We start from the raw sequence: 17,255 nt of genomic DNA on the forward strand, positions 1-17,255 counted from the left end.
AATAGACTTAATGGTGAGGCAGAGGTGGCAGGGTGGGTACTGACAAGTGGCTTCTAAAGTACTACACCGTTAAGATTTAACACGTACTTGCCTGACTTAGTAGGACACAAGGTCTGAGAAACTTGAGGAAATGAGACTCAGTGAAACTGAATTCAGAACTATCTTTGAAAATCTAGACTGTATCAATGCAGTATGCACATCATACTACTTACTATAAATACAAATATTTTTAATCACATTTGTGAGATCTTATAGAAAGCCATTCACTGAAGAAAACCTTACCTTCAGCAACACCCCAAGGATACTGCCTTCCTCTGACCCTTTTGCCATTAACTTCAATGATAGTATTACTACCTACCACAGCAAGAGGTAAACGGTCCTATAAAACAAAGTACTCTTGTTCAAATATATCTCTGTAGTCCTCACAAATTCAATAATAAAGAAGTTACATTACTCAACAGATAAGCAAAAACAATTATTACCCCGACAGTTTCTGCATTCATTTTTATAGGCCATTCAATTACTATTTAGTAAAATGCCATTATATGGTATTGTCACCAATGTAAACAATAAATAAAATATTTTCACTGAAAATTTAAGAATACTAAGGCATATGCTGATCAAATTATTTGTTAAAACATTCCAAAAAGAAGCTGCCCCATATTGGAAAAATTAAAAAGGATAAAAAATATATTAGCAGTTAGAGGAAAAAAATGAGGCTTGTGGCTAGCTTGCCTACCTGATCACAAACCAACCCTAACAGCCCTGGAGGCAGAGAATGCCATTAGTCAGTACATCATTTTTAGGTCCAGGGTACTTAGGAAACCACTATAATTTAAAAATACAGAAAATTATGTCGGTATAGATTTTTGGTTGATTCTTATGAAAGGACAAAAGAAAACATATTTTTGGTCTTAAAACAAAGATTAAGCATAACAGTGCTTAAGAACAAATCCTTTCCCTTCTTATTACGTCCCCCTTTTCTTTCCCATTATCTGTTTTTAGGGGGAAAATTATAAAATATCAAATCAGTTAACTGAAAACCACATGAAGACAAGAATTACATTATTCATCTCTCTATTCCATATAATGCTTTATGATACATAATAGCCAAACAACAAAGTTAATCATAAAGTTGAATTCAATACTGAATAACCTCTCTATTTAGTTTGTAAGTCAACTGTTTAAAAACACTGATATTTTTGGTCTTTCCAGCAGCTATTATAGTATTTTTAAGTCCCTAAAACATTTTAGTATATGTATGGGAATGAACCTACCTTTATCTTTTTAACAAGCTTATTTTCTTCTTCATCATCTGTCTCTGGGAATTCATATATTTTAATTTTATGTTCTTGGATTTCTTTCATTATCTAAAATGAAAGAGGAAGTCAGCAAAAGAGCATCACACGTAATTTTAGTACAGTAGCCTTATTTTTATTATACTCTTCTTAAACTCCTGAGTCCTCAGTTCCAGTTCCTTTACTGTTTTTCAATGATGCAAAATGTCATCTAAAACCAAAGTACTATGCTAGTCTTTTTTTTAACCATAAAGTTGATATATAAAAGTACCATTCTCAAAATCCAATTATTGCAGAAGTGTTAAAAGTCATATGGTTATAACCAAAAGAGTTCTAAAAATGATGTAAGAACCCAGAAAGGGATTTCTCTAGCTGATTTCTACTCTAATGGCTTTAGGTCATTTATTTATAATGACTGAGATACTTCCTCTAGATAAACTCTTACCAACTGTTTTATTCATCTGAATCAACAAAGCTTAAACTCACCTAAAATTTTTAGTAGAATTTAGCAAAGGTAAGGAAAATTAAGTATAGCATTGGCTCCAGGAAAAACAAAGTGCACACTTATCAGAAAATATCCTTGCATGTACGTGTGCATGCACACAAATCAAGGAGCAACACATATAAGATCAAGCAAGCACACAGGGAGAAAACATGCCCTGGAAATTAAGAAGCTAATGAGTTTATAATAATAATCAATGAGAGTGCAGAAAAAAGAAAGACAAACTTATTAATAGCATCAGAATGACCTAGTTCAAATTAAATTATCTTGTCCAAAATCACTCCAAATTCTAATAAGAATACAGACATCTAAATAATGTTGAATACCTACCCTATTCAAACTCATAACAAACTGATGGCTAATATACCTATAGCTAGCTCCCTGCCTGTACTGGTAGTTCAGCGCTTCTCTCACTGCCGGGGTCCCCAGCAGCAGTAAAGGGAACGTAAACAAAATGTGCAACACAGTTACTAAACCAGACAGAAGTAAAACTGCCACTGAGAAAAACAGGACCACATATTTTTTACAATTGAGTTATATATGTCTATATACAAAAAAACCCAAGAAGATAAACGATGAGATGTCAAATACATGACTAGAAGAAGAAAGGAACACTAGCAGCTAGCTCTAGGAGCAGTGGTTCTTAGTCAGAGGTTGTATATTAAAATGGCCTGAGTGAGCATCTTCAAAATAATGAATACAGAAGCCCTATCTTAACCTACAGAACCAACTGGTAGAAATATGCTCCAGTAACTCATTTTGAAAAAGTTCTCTAGACGACTCTGATCAACACCCTTGGTTAAAAACGTTTTTTAGGGCTTCCCTGGTGGCGCAGTGGTTAAGAATCTGCCTGCCAATGCAGGGGACACGGGTTCGAGCCCTGGTCTGGGAAGATCCCACATGCCGCGGAGCAACTAAGTCCATGCGCCACAACTACTGAGCCTGCGCTCTAGAGCCCACGAGCCACAACTACTGAGCCCGCATGCCCTAGACCCCATGCTCTGCAACAAGAGAAGCCACCACAATGAGAAGCCCGTGCACTGCAACGAAGAGTAGCCCCCCGGGCTTCCCTGGTGGCGCAGTGGTTGAGAGTCCGCCTGTCGATGCAGGGGACACGGGTTTGTGCCCCGGTCCGGGAGGATCCCACATGCCGCGGAGCGGCTAGGCCCGTGAGCCGTGGCCGCTGGGCCTGCGCGTCCAGAGCCTGTGCTCCACGGCGGGAGAGGCCACGGCAGTGAGGGGCCCGCGTACCACAAAAAAAAAAAAAAAAAAAAGAGTAGCCCCCGCTTGCCGCAACTAGAGAAAGCCCGTGTGCAGCAACGAAGACCCAACACAGCCAAAAGTAAATAAATAAAATAAATAAATGTATTTTAAAAAAAGTTTTTTAAAAGCATAAACAAAGAAAAAGAAAATTGTACAACCCTACAATGTGACCAATCCGGAAGTAGAGATCATTGCTTATTCGTCTTTATCTCTTAGTTCTTAGAACAAATACAAATCAAGATACATACAAATCAAGACAGAAGAGGAGAAATGTTATTATATGATTAGTACTTGAACTTAGAAACAGCACATTACAAAATAAAAATGGAGTGAATAAGCATAAAATAAAAACATATACTCCTGGTAGAAATACCAGATATATGTAGTAAAAATGATACACTAAAACATTATCAAAATTTATACAGATTTAACACAATTTCAAAGCAAATTTCCACGGGCTTTTGTTTTTGTAATAGGTTTCAAGTTATTCTAAAATTCATACTGAAAAAGGTGAAGAACCAAAGTATCTTGTTACAAAGGGGACTATAAGGACAATAAGAGATAATTAACTCTAACATCTGTTTAAAAATATTATACAACATAGCTGCAGTTTAAAAGACAGAAAACTGGCCTAAAACTTAAAAATAGGAAATTGGAATAGGAAAGTGGAATAGGAAAGTGGAATAGGAAAGTACAATAGTTCCAGAAACTGACCCTACATTTCATAAAATATAATATATAGTAAACCAAACACAACAATGAGGGAAAAATAAACCCCTGCTTTAAAGTGTTCAGCTTTTCTGGAAAATTAAATTAAATCAAATTAGGTACCACATTATTCCAAAAAAGTTTTAAAAATAAAAATGACAAACAATGCTGGCAAGACATTGGAACAAATATACCCATTATAAAACGAATTTGATTGTTTTATTGGGAAAGCACCATGACAAAATGGGTAGGTGGGGGAGGGAGATAAAATAATCATACCCTTTCAAAAAGTAATCCTGTTCCTGGGAATTCAGTCTAGGAAAGTAATTCTAAAGGGTGTGGGAGGGGTGCTGGTGGAAGCTATACGGAAACACCTAAAATAGCCTATTTAAATTGAAAGGATAAGGGCATATGATAATACTTATGGGCTCCTAGGAGAAAACTAAAGCAGAAGACTATTTTCAAGAGTTATTTTTAATACACTGTAAACAACCATATAGTAAAGTAGCAAGAGGAATACACTGTAACACATTATACTGAAAATACGAAAAACTGCAAATTACATGAATGATATTAGAAACCCAAGAGTTCAAACTCATTCTACGTACCTGTTTCTTAAACTGTTGGCACTCCTCTGGTGTGAGTGTGTCTGCTTTGGCAATAAGTGGAATGATATTCACTTTTTCATGCAAACGCTTCATAAACTCAATATCCAATGGTTTAAGTCTGAAATACACAATATTTAATATGACTGGATTGATCAGTTTGGGAGAAGAGATTCTTCACATCCCAATGTTAAATTACATACATTGGAACTACTTTACTTACTCATCAGAAACACTCCCTGAAGGTGTATTGGCCCAGCAACAGTTAGGAAGAACAGGATTTCAAGAAGCATTGGAGTGGCTAAGAAGGCTTTGACTCCTGTCTTTTAACACCCTGGTCATAGGGTTTGGGCCCTAAAGAAGAATTAGAAAAACCAGGAAGGCTCCTAATAGGCTTTCCTACAGCGGTCTCTACATTTACTACTCAAAACTTGGGAAATCTTTGTTTTGTTTTTAAATGAAAAATTTAGTCCTCCTTCACTTCTTGCTACCAACTATATTTCTCAGAGAAGAAGCTCAAAAGAGAATCTTCTTCATCCCTTTTACCTATTACACTCTAACTGCTGCCTCCACTTTGCCATTATACTTTCAAGAAGGTCACCAAATACTACCATGCTGCAAATTAATTAGCAGCAGCCAACTCATAAATACTGTGGTGTGTACCAGTATTTTTTAATTTGCCCATTATGCAGCATTGACATTACTCCCTCACAAGCTGTTCACTTAGGGTAATTTTCAGGATCCTCTTTGTAAGCTAGTCTCCTTAATAGGTACATTCCTCAGAATTCTCTAGAAGGTCTTCTCTTCTCACTCTGCATTCTGTAAGCTTATCATTAACTACAATGACTTCTATTATCCTCTATGGGTCAATGACTCCCGAGTCTTTATACCCAGCTCAGATCTCACTCCTGTGTTCCAGGCTTGTGTCCACCCAGTGGAAATACTACTCGGATATCCCATTTTAGCACCTCAAAATCAAAAGCTCATCTGAGCTCCCACGTTTTCCCTCCCCTTCTGTGCTTTCTATCTCAGTGAACAGCACTACAATCCACCCAATTACTCAAGTCTGAAACCCAGAATTCCTCCTTCCTCTAATCCTCAATTCCAAAGGTTCCCCAGGACCTGCTGAACAAATAAAGATATTTATATATTTATCTCCATTTCCATTACTTTGATTCAGGCCACCAAAGTATACTTTTAGTATGGATAATGACAAGAATCTATCTCTCCAAACCATGCACACTGCAGTCAGAATGGTTTTTCTAAAATCCAAATCTGATCATCAGGTCATTCCTTGACTAAAAACCTTACTAAAGCCAGATTCCTTAGCTAGTGTGGCCTACAAGCCCTGTGAAAACATAGCCTCTCCAGCTGTCCTCATCTCTTAGCATCCCTTAGCATTTTTGCTACCTCCTACTTCCAACGTGCCAGCCTTTTTGAACTTCTCACAATTCCTTAAAAGCACCATACTTTGATCTCTGGCCATAAGCTACTACTGCCTTTGCCTGGAACACACTCCATTCCCATCCCCCTTCTACTTGGCTTGCCTAATTCCTAGTCATCCTTTAGGACCTAGCTTACTATCCTCATTTCCTCTGGGAATTCTTCTCTAACCTAAGACTAGGCATCTTTCTAAGGGATCACAACACTCAATTTGCCACATAGTAACTGCTTACTTATGTATTTGGTTTTCCCATCTTCTCACTAGAAGATCCTCAAAAGCAAGGCCTTTGTCTCATTCATCTGTATCCCTTATATCTAATACAGTGTCAGTACTTGAGAAGGTATCCAATATCTGTTGACTAAAAAAGTAAGTTGCTGTGGTTTTCCTTACATCTTTGAATAACTTTAAATAAAAACCTGCTATTCCTCACATCTAGAATACACTGTAGACTAAAAATTAATATTCTACAAAAATAAATGAAGGTAACAGCAATATTTTGTGCCGAAGTGTGGTATTCCTTAACTTTTATAAAACATGAGGAAAATGGAATAAAGATCTAATTTCATTATAAATTTTATTGACTAATATTTTAAAATAAAGAGAAAGCCCTTCTTAGCGTTCTCTTAGAGTACTATAGTTTAATATATATATAATGTTGGGCGTATTGGGGGTCCAGAGACTAATAAGGTATTCCTTTTCACTAACAAATCATACTATATACTTCTTTGTGGTAGTGACACTGACTGGCAGAAAGATGGGGTAAGGAGGCAGGAAGGCAGATACAGAGAAATAAGATAGCTACCTCCAATTCTAATTCTCGTCTTAAATCCTCTGAATTTTGATCTTGGCATTCAGAGAACACTACAGAAAAAACTTCAGAAAAGAGTGTGTGGCTGGAATAATACTATATTTATCTGTAAATAGCACCCTTACCTCACTAGTGCTAACTGAAAAACCTTTCAATTTTTGAGAAAAAATTTAAGTTTTGATTGTTTCATCAATCATTACATCATGACACTAAAGATAAAAGCCATGGCCCAGTCAATCAATCTCAGATTTGTAAATTTTTAGGGTTCACCTTCCAGATTACACTCATGACAAATTTAAATTACCACCACTACCACCTCATTAAGCCGGTGACAGAATCAGTTAATCTAAAATTTTAATAAATCATAAAAGCATTTAATATAAAATATTAAAATCAAAATCCAAGTTAACAAGATTTTACACTTAAAACAACATTTGCAGAACATTATATTATTTCAACTTTTAAAGAGAAAGATGCTTGAAAATAGCCGTGACAAGGAAATTGGGGAAGTCAGCTTCTCAAATATAAAACAACAGGGCTGAAGTACATTTAAATCAGTTAAAAAAAAAATCAAACTTTAAATGTAACCTTTATTAAAGCCCCGATAAAATCTTTCCGCCCTTTTAAATTAGAATACAAATTTCAGAAGCATACAAAATGTCAACAGCAGAAAACACTTATTTCACAGTAGATTACATTCCGGTTGAAATTTTTCCTCTGTCCATTTAGTTTTATTTCAGGTCATCTTTTCCAACAAATTTAGTTTTTAAATGTTTTCTTTACACAATGGAAAGTCCTTTTTAGAATTTCTAGAAGATAAACCCGAATTAGAGGGAAAAGACTATTTAACCTCAAAGCCTACAGCAAAATAAGTAAAATGACTAGAGGGCAAATGACAAGTATTTATTAAATATACATACATATATATATTTCTAAGGGAAAAAAACTATATAAAACTCACTAAGTGACACTGTTTTTTCAAAGTGGCAATCAACATTCAAAAAGTTTGTAAAAACACCATTTAAAAATTCAAGTTCGGGGGCTTCCCTGGTGGCCCAGTGGTTGAGAGTCCGCCTGCTGATGCAGGGGACACGGGTTCATGCCCCGGTCCGGGAAGATCCCACATGCCGCGGAGCGGCTGGGCCCGTGAGCCGCAGCCGCTGAGCCTGCACGTCCGGAGCCTGTGCTCCGCAACGGGAGAGGCCACAACAGTGAGAGGCCCGCGTACCGCAAATAAATAAATAAATAAATAAAATTCAAGTTCAGGGGCTCCCCTGGTGGCACAGGGGATAAAACTCTGTGCTCCCAATGCAGGGGGCCCAGGTTCGATCCCTGGTCAGGGAACTAGATCCCACATGCACGCCACAACTAAGAGTTCACATGCTGCAACTAAGGAGCTGGCAAGCCACAACTGAGAAGCCGGCAAGCTGCAACTAAGGAGCTGGTGAGCCGCAGCTAAGTAGCCCACCTGCCACAACTAAGACCTGGCACAACCAAATAAATTAAAAACAAAACAAAACAAAACAAAATTCAAGTTCCAAGTCAGTTACCAATCACTGAACAAAGAAAATGAAGCAACAACAGCTGAAATCATAAATTAACCCTTTGTTCAGTGACTACAATTGGTGGGGTGAGATGGGGGACACTGAAAATACGCTGTTGCACCAATTTATATTTACTCCAAAAACAGTACGTTTAAAAAGGGAATACAGGGATTACCCAGATAAGACAGAAAGGTCCTAATTCATCTATTATGTTGCCTGGAATTTCACTATGTAGTGAGCAGGGAATTTGGAACTCTCTACGGAAAATTCAGTGTCATATTCTTTCACTTAATCCATAGTAGCACATACCAATGGGCAAAACTTTGCTCCATTTCTAAAAATAGTTAAGCTGAGAAACTACTCAAAATCATATTTTTATACATAAGAAATTAAAATTTGGAACTCCCATCCCTTGTGACAAACAAGAAATGGCCCAAAGCCACTCCACATAATTTCAAATTTTTTTCTTTAAATAAAAAAATCGTATTTCCCATGCAATTTTAAGAAATATATTTTCCCACAGGGAATAAGAGAAATGTGATTTCATGAGAATTACCAAATCTTGGTGAGAGTCCAAAAGATCTAAAATAATAAAACTGGATATAAACTGACAAATTTCTATTGACTTAACTGCAGGTTAAGATTTTACCCTGTTGGCTTCCAGGAAAAAGCCCTAACAAGTTAAACTAGAATGATAAAATATGTATATATATAAATTCAGGAAGACGCTAACAAGGACACAGAAAAAGCCATACAGTGTGGTATTTCTGAGAATTTTTTTTTTGAGTCTTTTAAGTAGATGAGTCAATTTTGTGCTTTAAATATGTAAATTTCTGAGAATACTGTAGAATAATATTGGAAATAAAAGAAGAAACATTTGCACCACTACAGTCAGACAGTGCAAAAATGGTAATCTAAATAATTAAGGCTTTCTGCTCAGCCAAGATGGTGATAATGGGCACTAGCCTATCTAGCAAAAGGTGAAGAAAAAAGCAAAAAACAGAAGAGAAAGGTACTCTTTTGAAGGAACTGGTTTACACTACTGTAATTTGGGTGTTAGATGACTTAATACTATTTAGTCTGATGCTATAAAACAGTCCAGTTCCTTCTGGTGGAGAGATGGTGGAGTTACAATCATCAGGTGGCTGAGTTATGCTGAGTCATTTATCCAAAGATGAAAGAAGAGTAATTACGAACATCTGCAGTTGACAATGACCCACATATCTACTCAAAATGACAAAGAAATACAAACAACAAAACAAGGATTATAGGCCGGCCATACTAACAGATCAGATCAGATAAATGTCTAGATACTCAGATCTTAATTTTAACTCCTAATAAGTAGAAGGTTAGTACTGATGATATGATACTTAAACAATTTGACTGTGACAGCTAAGGTGAAACAAGAAGACAAGTAGATTTAGTGAAGAAAAAAATGGCACATGAGAACCTTGGTATTTAAGTTTTTTTTGCAGCCTTCTCTACCAGATCTATAGTAAATAACATCTTTGGAGTTTCTTAGAATATGTCTAGCTAATTTTGATGGCTGTTTCTCCTTATTTGATCGTTCAATTAGTGGCAGATTGGTCAAAAAGAAAGCTAAATTAGCCACACTGAGACACCAAACATGATGGAAACAATATTCCTTTCCATGAAGCAGGTAAAGTCTTATGCATGACAAACTAAGTAAAATCATTGTTAGTTTGTCTAGGACTTAAAAAAAGGCTTCCTATAAGCCATTTTTATATGGAATTTGGAACTTTACAACTGGTAAAGTTAAATGTACTCCACAGAGATGAGGGTTACTAAAATATGCACCCAAAGATGAGTAATAATAAAACAACAACAAAAAAGGTTATCAGAAGCATCAAGGTACTGACCCATGTCCTGAAGGAGCAATGAAGTATAAACAACACTGCACTCTGTTATCAGGCATCTGACGTCTGTTCACTCTAGATTCTGCATTTAGGTAGTCCTCAAACTTACTATCAATGTAGTCGATAACAGGCTGCCAGCTGTAGAATGCAGATAAATAAAATAATTAAGTTGTAATTCTACATATGAACATACAACTGATGACTCTGTTAAAGGGCAATAATCAATATTTTTAAATACACAAAACCTATGTAACCAATGGAAAAAAACACCTCAAATTATTCTACATATACTGATTTAAAAACATATAAATTATGTTGAATAAATCTTGATTCATTATTTCTAAACTTTCCAAACAGAAGAAACTGTTTAGAGTCAGACACAACTAAATTATCATATTACTTGCATTAATAAGTATATCAATGCCAAGACACTTTACAATATGAAAAATTATATTCAAAGAGTTTTATATTTCAAATAAAAAGATTAAACAATACAGAAACCTCATAATGAACGGTTACTTAGGTGTTTCAAAAGTTGACAGAAATTTATTTCAAAAAACAATGTGGAACTTGGGACTTCCCTGGTGGTCCAGTGGTTAAGAATCCGCCTTCCAATGCAGGGGAAGTAGGTTCGATTCCTGGTTGGGGAACTAAGATCCCACATGCGTTGGGGCAACTAAGCCTGCGCACTCTAGAGCCTACTTGCCGCAACTAGAGAGAAGCCTACGTGCCCCAACGAAGATCCCGCATGCCACAACAAAGACCCAACGCAGCCAAATAAATAAAAACAAAACAAAAAAACAGTGTGGAACTCAAAGAAAAATTAAAATATTTTTTATAAGCTACTAAGATATTGTTTCCAATTAGAAAGCCATGGGTGTTTTATTCACTTACAACTTATGGAAAACCTGAAGGTTTAAATTAGGATGTGATAGAAAATGGATAAAATTATAGTAAAGAATGAAAAGTTGCAAGTTTCTTATAATAATGAGAATTCTTTTATCTATGTTTTAGAATCTGTCTTCAAAATACTTCTATGAAAGGTGTTATCTTCATTTTATAGAAGAGGAAATCAGTTCAAAGAAGTTAAGCAACATGACAAGTGGCGAAGTTGATATATGAACCCAAGTCATGTTACATAAAGTTCAGTGACCTTCGCTAAGATGAGAAGCTTTAAAATGTTAAGGTAAAAATGTCTAACCACCCCCATCCCCAAATGCAGTGGAAAGCAGCAGTGACAAACCCTTCTTACCAATTACTATTATCCACTGCATCTCCAAATCCTGGGGTATCAACTATTGTGAGCAGCAACTGAACACCACCTTCTTTGATTAAAACTTTGGATTGTTCCACCTGTAAAAGTCATTGGTACAGATATTAATACCATACATTATATCCTTGGTTTCCTACAACGTAAGAGGTAGGGAGATGAGTGTTAATCAAAACCAAATGGGAAGCTTTTTGCAAACTAAATCTACTCACTCACACACTTTCTTTAGAATCAATTACTGTTAGAAGTCTTGGTTATTTAAAAGAAAAGCACATATGTAAATAGTGCGTTTACGGCTCACTGTTGGTACAGAGAAGGAAAACAGGAACTGATAAAATAATATTAATTACTAAAGCCATACAATACTTATGTAACCTAAATGCACATCTAATAATACAAATAAACAATGTGCTTGAATGATTAAGTAATTCATAGAGATCAAATGTAATTAATCAGACAAATACATTTAATTTACCATTTGCAGTAAACGTTTTCCTGGACTATCTCCATCTAGTTCAGTCCAAACCAATTACTCAAGTGAACTTATTACCATTTGCAAATCTTTCTCAGCATGGCTGTAATTATTTACACTGTGTTTACATTATGGCTAAGATACAATTCTCTTCTCAAACGTGTTACTGTACATTCAGGCCAAAGCAATCAGCAAAGGTCAAGGCATTGAAAAACAATGTATTCTGGTAGGGTAAAACCCTACTAACTCTGATTAAAATCTTCAGTTCTCTTTAGAATTTGTAAAAACCTTCTATTTGAGAAAAGGTACTGGACTTAAAAACAGTAACAACATTTCCTCCTACAGTCTAAGATATTTTTGTAACCCCAAACTCTGTTTTAGAATGTAAAAATCATTCATCTTGGGCATACCCCGCTGCTACATAAAGCAAACACTGATTCAAACAGAAAAGGGGAATCATTCTCCTAGATAAAGATAGGCTTTCATTCAATTTATATCAAGTGTTTATTAAAACTAGAGGTTTCAATTATGCTGATAGGCTAACTTAAAAGGCAAGAATTATACTCAAACTTTGAGTGCTACAAGCCATAAGATGGTACAAATTATTGTACCAATAAGTACTATTAGACCTAAGAGGGAAAGGTAATCACATGAAAAGCAACTTCAACTATTTATGTTGGTTAACAGTGTTTGGAAAGGAAGAGCGGCTAATTTCTGGGTAGAAAAAGTTTGGTTCACCTTTAGAGATTACAGAAATGATGATGTCTTTCCATTTCCCTTTGACATTTTCTTACAGATGTTAGCTGATGGATGAGGAGTTGAGACTAAGACTGCTGAGCAAGAAAGTATATAGCAGCATTGTCCAATAGAACTTTCTGAAATGATGGAAACGTTCTTTGTCTACACTATCCAATATGGTAGCTGCTTGTCCATGTGGCTACTTACCCCTTGAAATGTGACTAGAGCAACTGGGGAGCTGAATGTTTAATTTTATTTAACTTGAATTAACTTAAATTCAAATAACTTCATGTGGTTTAGTGAGTACTGAATTGGACAGTGAAGGCTGATAGAAATCAAAAATTATTTTGTTAAAAGAGTATTATCAAAAAAGAAACTTGCTGAAACTGAAAATACTGCCTGAGATTTGGCGAGGCTTCCAATCTTTTAGACAAATAAGGGACAAAGCTCTTATCTTTTAGACCAATGGTCTTCAGACTGCTTTGATCCTAGTGTAAACTATCAGTGAAAATTTTAAACATCCCAAATATGTTTATTTACCTACCAAACATACACAACTGGCAATCTGAACATTGAATATTAGTGTCAATTTCTCATAAATTAAAAAAGTAAACATCAATAAATAAGGGTTCTGGGCTTCCCTGGTAGTGCAGTGGTTGAGAGTCCACCTGCTGATGCAGGGGACACGGGTTCGTGCCCCAGTCTGGGAAGATCCCAAATGCCGCGGAGCGGCTGGGCCCGTGAGCCATGGCCGCTGAGCCTGCGCGTCCGGAGCCTGTGCTCCGCAATGGGAGAAGCCACAACAGTGAGAGGCCCACGTACAGCAAAAAAAAAAAATAATAATAAAATAAATAAATAAGGGTTCTAATATTTTCTGGTCATATTCAATATCAACAATGGTTGCAACACTGCTTGGGAGACCACTGTTTCACACCACATAGCTGAGATGATACCGTTTGTCTAATATCAGCTTACTGTAATAATATGAGGGAAACCAAATAACTGCAGAAATAATCAGACTCATTAGGGCAGATTATCAAAACTAAAAAAAATTAAGTGATATTACTTCATATGGCTTAGGAAGTTCACATTCTATATATCTGGTGGTCCTCTATAGTTAAAAATGACAATCTGGTTATATGTCAATTATATCTCCATTTAAAAAAAAAAAAGGGGCTTCCCTGGTGGCTCAGTGGTTCAGAGTCCACCTGCCAATGCAGGGGACACGGGTTCGTGCCCTGGTCCGGGAAGATCCCACATGCCGCAGAGCGGCTAGGTCTGTGAGCCATGGCCGCTAAGCCTGCGCGTCCAGAGCCTGTGCTCCGCAACAGGAGAGGCCACAACAGTGAGAGGTCCACGTACCGCAAAAAAAAAAACCAAATAAACAAAAAAAACCAGGTTATTCATTTATGGTAACTGTCATTGAAGCAGAAATATCCAAAGTAATCATACCAGTTCTTCACCTAACAATTCTTCTACATGACACAGTACTGTATATTAGAACTGATGCAAAATGTAACTGTTCTACATGAATCATCTCCTGATTTTACTCCAAACCATTTCTGGTTCCCTTATTACCAAACAAAGCCCATTTCTACCTTCAGTACTAGATTGTATACTAATCACACACCATAACAGCTTAAATTTTAAGATTTTTGTTTCCTTGTTTAAAAAAAATTAGTTGAACAACTTAACTGTTTATTGAAATGACAAGAAAAATGAATATCTGTATTTTATATGCTTTAACGAGTCTGTTTATAAAGCTTCTTTTCTTCTTTGGCCTATGAAATTCTGTGTATCCATACATGGTCAAATACAAAGACGCCGGCAACATATGGAAGAAATCCAGAAAACATAACTGTAAACTAGTGCCATTCATAGGATCCAACTGTATCCTATCATCTGGTTTTGCAAGTATCCTCATGGGATCCATGGAAAACAAATTAGTTCAAGTCCAGGAATTTCAAACTTTTCTTAAGAAATCTATTCCAAATGGCCACTTTCCCATGCACTTTACTTAAGCAGGTCACATCAGCATATTTTATGGCATCAGAGTTCCAAAAGAATGAATCAAGGGCACTTTCAACTGAGTTTCTCTCTGAAAAATAAAACTAAAGCCTATTTTATTGTCTATGTATAATTAATAAATTAAGGGCTCTTTTGGATTCCTAGATTCCAGAAACCCACACTTTCTTCTAATATTTTCAGTTTTTCAAGCTGAGAGAAAGAAAAAGTCAAACTTTCACTGTTTATACGGCTTCAGTTCTTCCATTGTTGAAAGACTATTAAATACACTATACTTTTCTAACTTAATGTTTGAGTCATTTTTTAAAGATAAATAAAAAGTGTTACTTAATTAACTATATTAAAATTTGAGGAGAGGGTTAAAATTTTCTGTCAGGAGTTTACCTCCAACTATACTTGCTCAGGAGGTGGCATTATAGCCAAAACTCTGCAGAGACTTGAATAGTAGATACTTGAACAGCCTGTGATATTCCACTTAGCTCAAACACAGAATCTATTTTGATTATTTAATAACTCAAAAGACAAACATCATCTTAAACACTTATGTTCAACAAGAAACTTAAAGATGCAATGACCAACAGAATAGTTATGCTTAAAGACTACTTCCCTCTCATCAAGACCCAGAACTAGCTGAAAAGAAACTTGATCTGAAGATTCTAATTCTGCCTTCCACTCTCTGAACCACTACACCTCATTCCCTTGTCTCCTTACACTGAGATCTTAATTCCCTTGTCCCTTTCATTTTCTATTAGCAACCTCCCCTCCCAAATCCTTTCTTTTCCTTTCCAGCTCAGATACCTTTCCATAAAATTCATAAACTTCGACAGGAATTTCCATGCCATATGATGATCCTTTTACTTGTTCCTTCATCTCATGCCTCTCACAGTATGGCTTTTATTTGCTCCTTCAACTCATGTCCCTCCCAGTATGGCTCTTCCCAAGCTCTACCTTACAATCTCTGCCACCATGCTCAGCAAAGCACTTGATCTCCGCCGCCGGAAGAGGAGAGCACCCCCAATTCGTTGTTGCTATTTATTATTTAATCTTTAAAAATTGAAGTATAGTTGATTTACATTGTTTCAGGTGTATAGCAAAGTATGTATGTATGTATATGTGTGTGTGTGTGTATATATATATTCAGATTCTTTTCCATTATAGGTTAGTACAAGATATTGAATATAGTTCCCTGTGCTATACAGTAGGTCTCTGTTGTTTATCTATGTATAGTGGTGTGTATATGTTAATCCCAAATTCCTAATTAATCCCCCCCCTTCCCCCTTGGTAACTATAAGTTTGTTTTCTAAGTCTGTGAGTCTGCTTCTGTTTTGTAAACAAATTCATTTGTATCATTTTTTTAGATTCCACATAAGTGATATCATATGGTATTTGTCTTTCTCTTTCTGACTTACTTCACTTCGTATAATAATCTCTAGGTCCGTCCATGTTGCTGCAATGGCATTATTTCATTCTTTTTTATGGCTGAGCAATATTCCACTGTGTGTGTGTGTGTGTGTGTGTGTGTGTGTGTGTGTGTGTGTATACACCACATCTTCTTTATCCATTCATCTGTCAGTAGACATTTAGGTTACTTCCATGTCTTAGTGCTGCTGTGAACACTGGGGTGCATGCATCTTTTTGAATTAGAGTTCCTCCAGATATATGCCCAGGAGTGGGATTGCTGGGTCATATGGTACCTCTATTTTTAGCTTTTTAAGGAACCTCTATACTGTTCTCCATAGTGGCTTCACCAATTCACATTCCCACCAACAGTGTAGGAGGGTCCCCAACAGCATCCCCAACTTGTTTGAAGCAACACTGAATCTTCCCTCCTGTTCAGTGGAATAGATCCCTTTTTCTCCTAAGGCTAATTTCTCAATCTATGCTGGGGATTTGACCAATTTCCATTTTAGAGTCATTTTGACAACTATTTAGACTATTTCCCCTGTAACTTCAATCTCTTATCTCTTACGGAATGATTCCCCATAGGATACAAACATTCTCCAAACCACTGTCTCTGTCCCCTACACTCAACCTCTAGGTATTCCCTCTCATCCCTTCCTTCATAGCTCTACCCCCATCTTCACTGCCTCACAAATCACTTCTCAATCCACTGTCATCTTCCCCTCTACTCCTACTATTTCACTAAAATATACTTTGCCAAGGTCACCTATACCACCCTATAGCAGCACCTTTCTCACTAAATCATAATTGTTTGCTATATCCTTCATATGACTGTGACATCCTTGAGAACTCTGTGTCCATCATCCTTATAGCCCTCAAACCTGGTAAAAGACAAGCATTCAGTCATCTGTTCTGTGTATGACTGGTTCAAAAAACTATCAAAACTGGACCAACATCAACAGGAGAGTTTCCTAATTGGACTCTGTAAAAATGTTTCAAGGAGTCATAAGATGTTATCTTAGGGATAGGATTCACTGTTTTCACTTCTTCTCACCTCCAAAATTTTTGTACCCATTTAATCTAAAATAGTGATTTATTGGACTTCACAGACCAACAAAAAAAGTTTTAAAGGGGACCAACATAAGGCTACCAACAAAGAACTTGAAAAAAAAAAACTAGCACTGTCATTTCACAAAAGAAACTGAAATGGATTTAGTCTCAGAATAAAGGACAGTCTTTCCCTAGGAGACAGTTGGCAACCTTTTGCTGACATGAAATAAGATATATTTTCAAATATAAC

At 36.3% G+C, this 17,255-nt stretch overlaps 1 protein-coding gene across 3 annotated transcripts in view; it reads right to left on the minus strand.

The window, feature by feature from the left end:
- The window catches only part of SEPTIN7 (septin 7), a 103,180-nt gene that overhangs the window by 23,807 nt on the left and 62,118 nt on the right, over nt 1-17,255 (minus strand). For all 3 annotated transcript variants that reach the window (XM_082661911.1, XM_082661910.1, XM_082661909.1), the window contains exons 4-8: nt 11,302-11,402; nt 10,053-10,187; nt 4,380-4,497; nt 1,278-1,370; nt 283-379 (exon numbers count right to left, since the gene is read on the minus strand). In XM_082661911.1, the coding sequence (XP_082518037.1) occupies nt 283-379; nt 1,278-1,370; nt 4,380-4,497; nt 10,053-10,187; nt 11,302-11,402 (544 nt within the window). The remainder of the gene's footprint in view (nt 1-282; nt 380-1,277; nt 1,371-4,379; nt 4,498-10,052; nt 10,188-11,301; nt 11,403-17,255) is intronic.

Source organism: Grampus griseus (genome assembly GCF_964374135.1).
Source record: "Grampus griseus genome assembly, chromosome: 9".
NCBI lineage: Eukaryota > Metazoa > Chordata > Mammalia > Artiodactyla > Delphinidae > Grampus > Grampus griseus.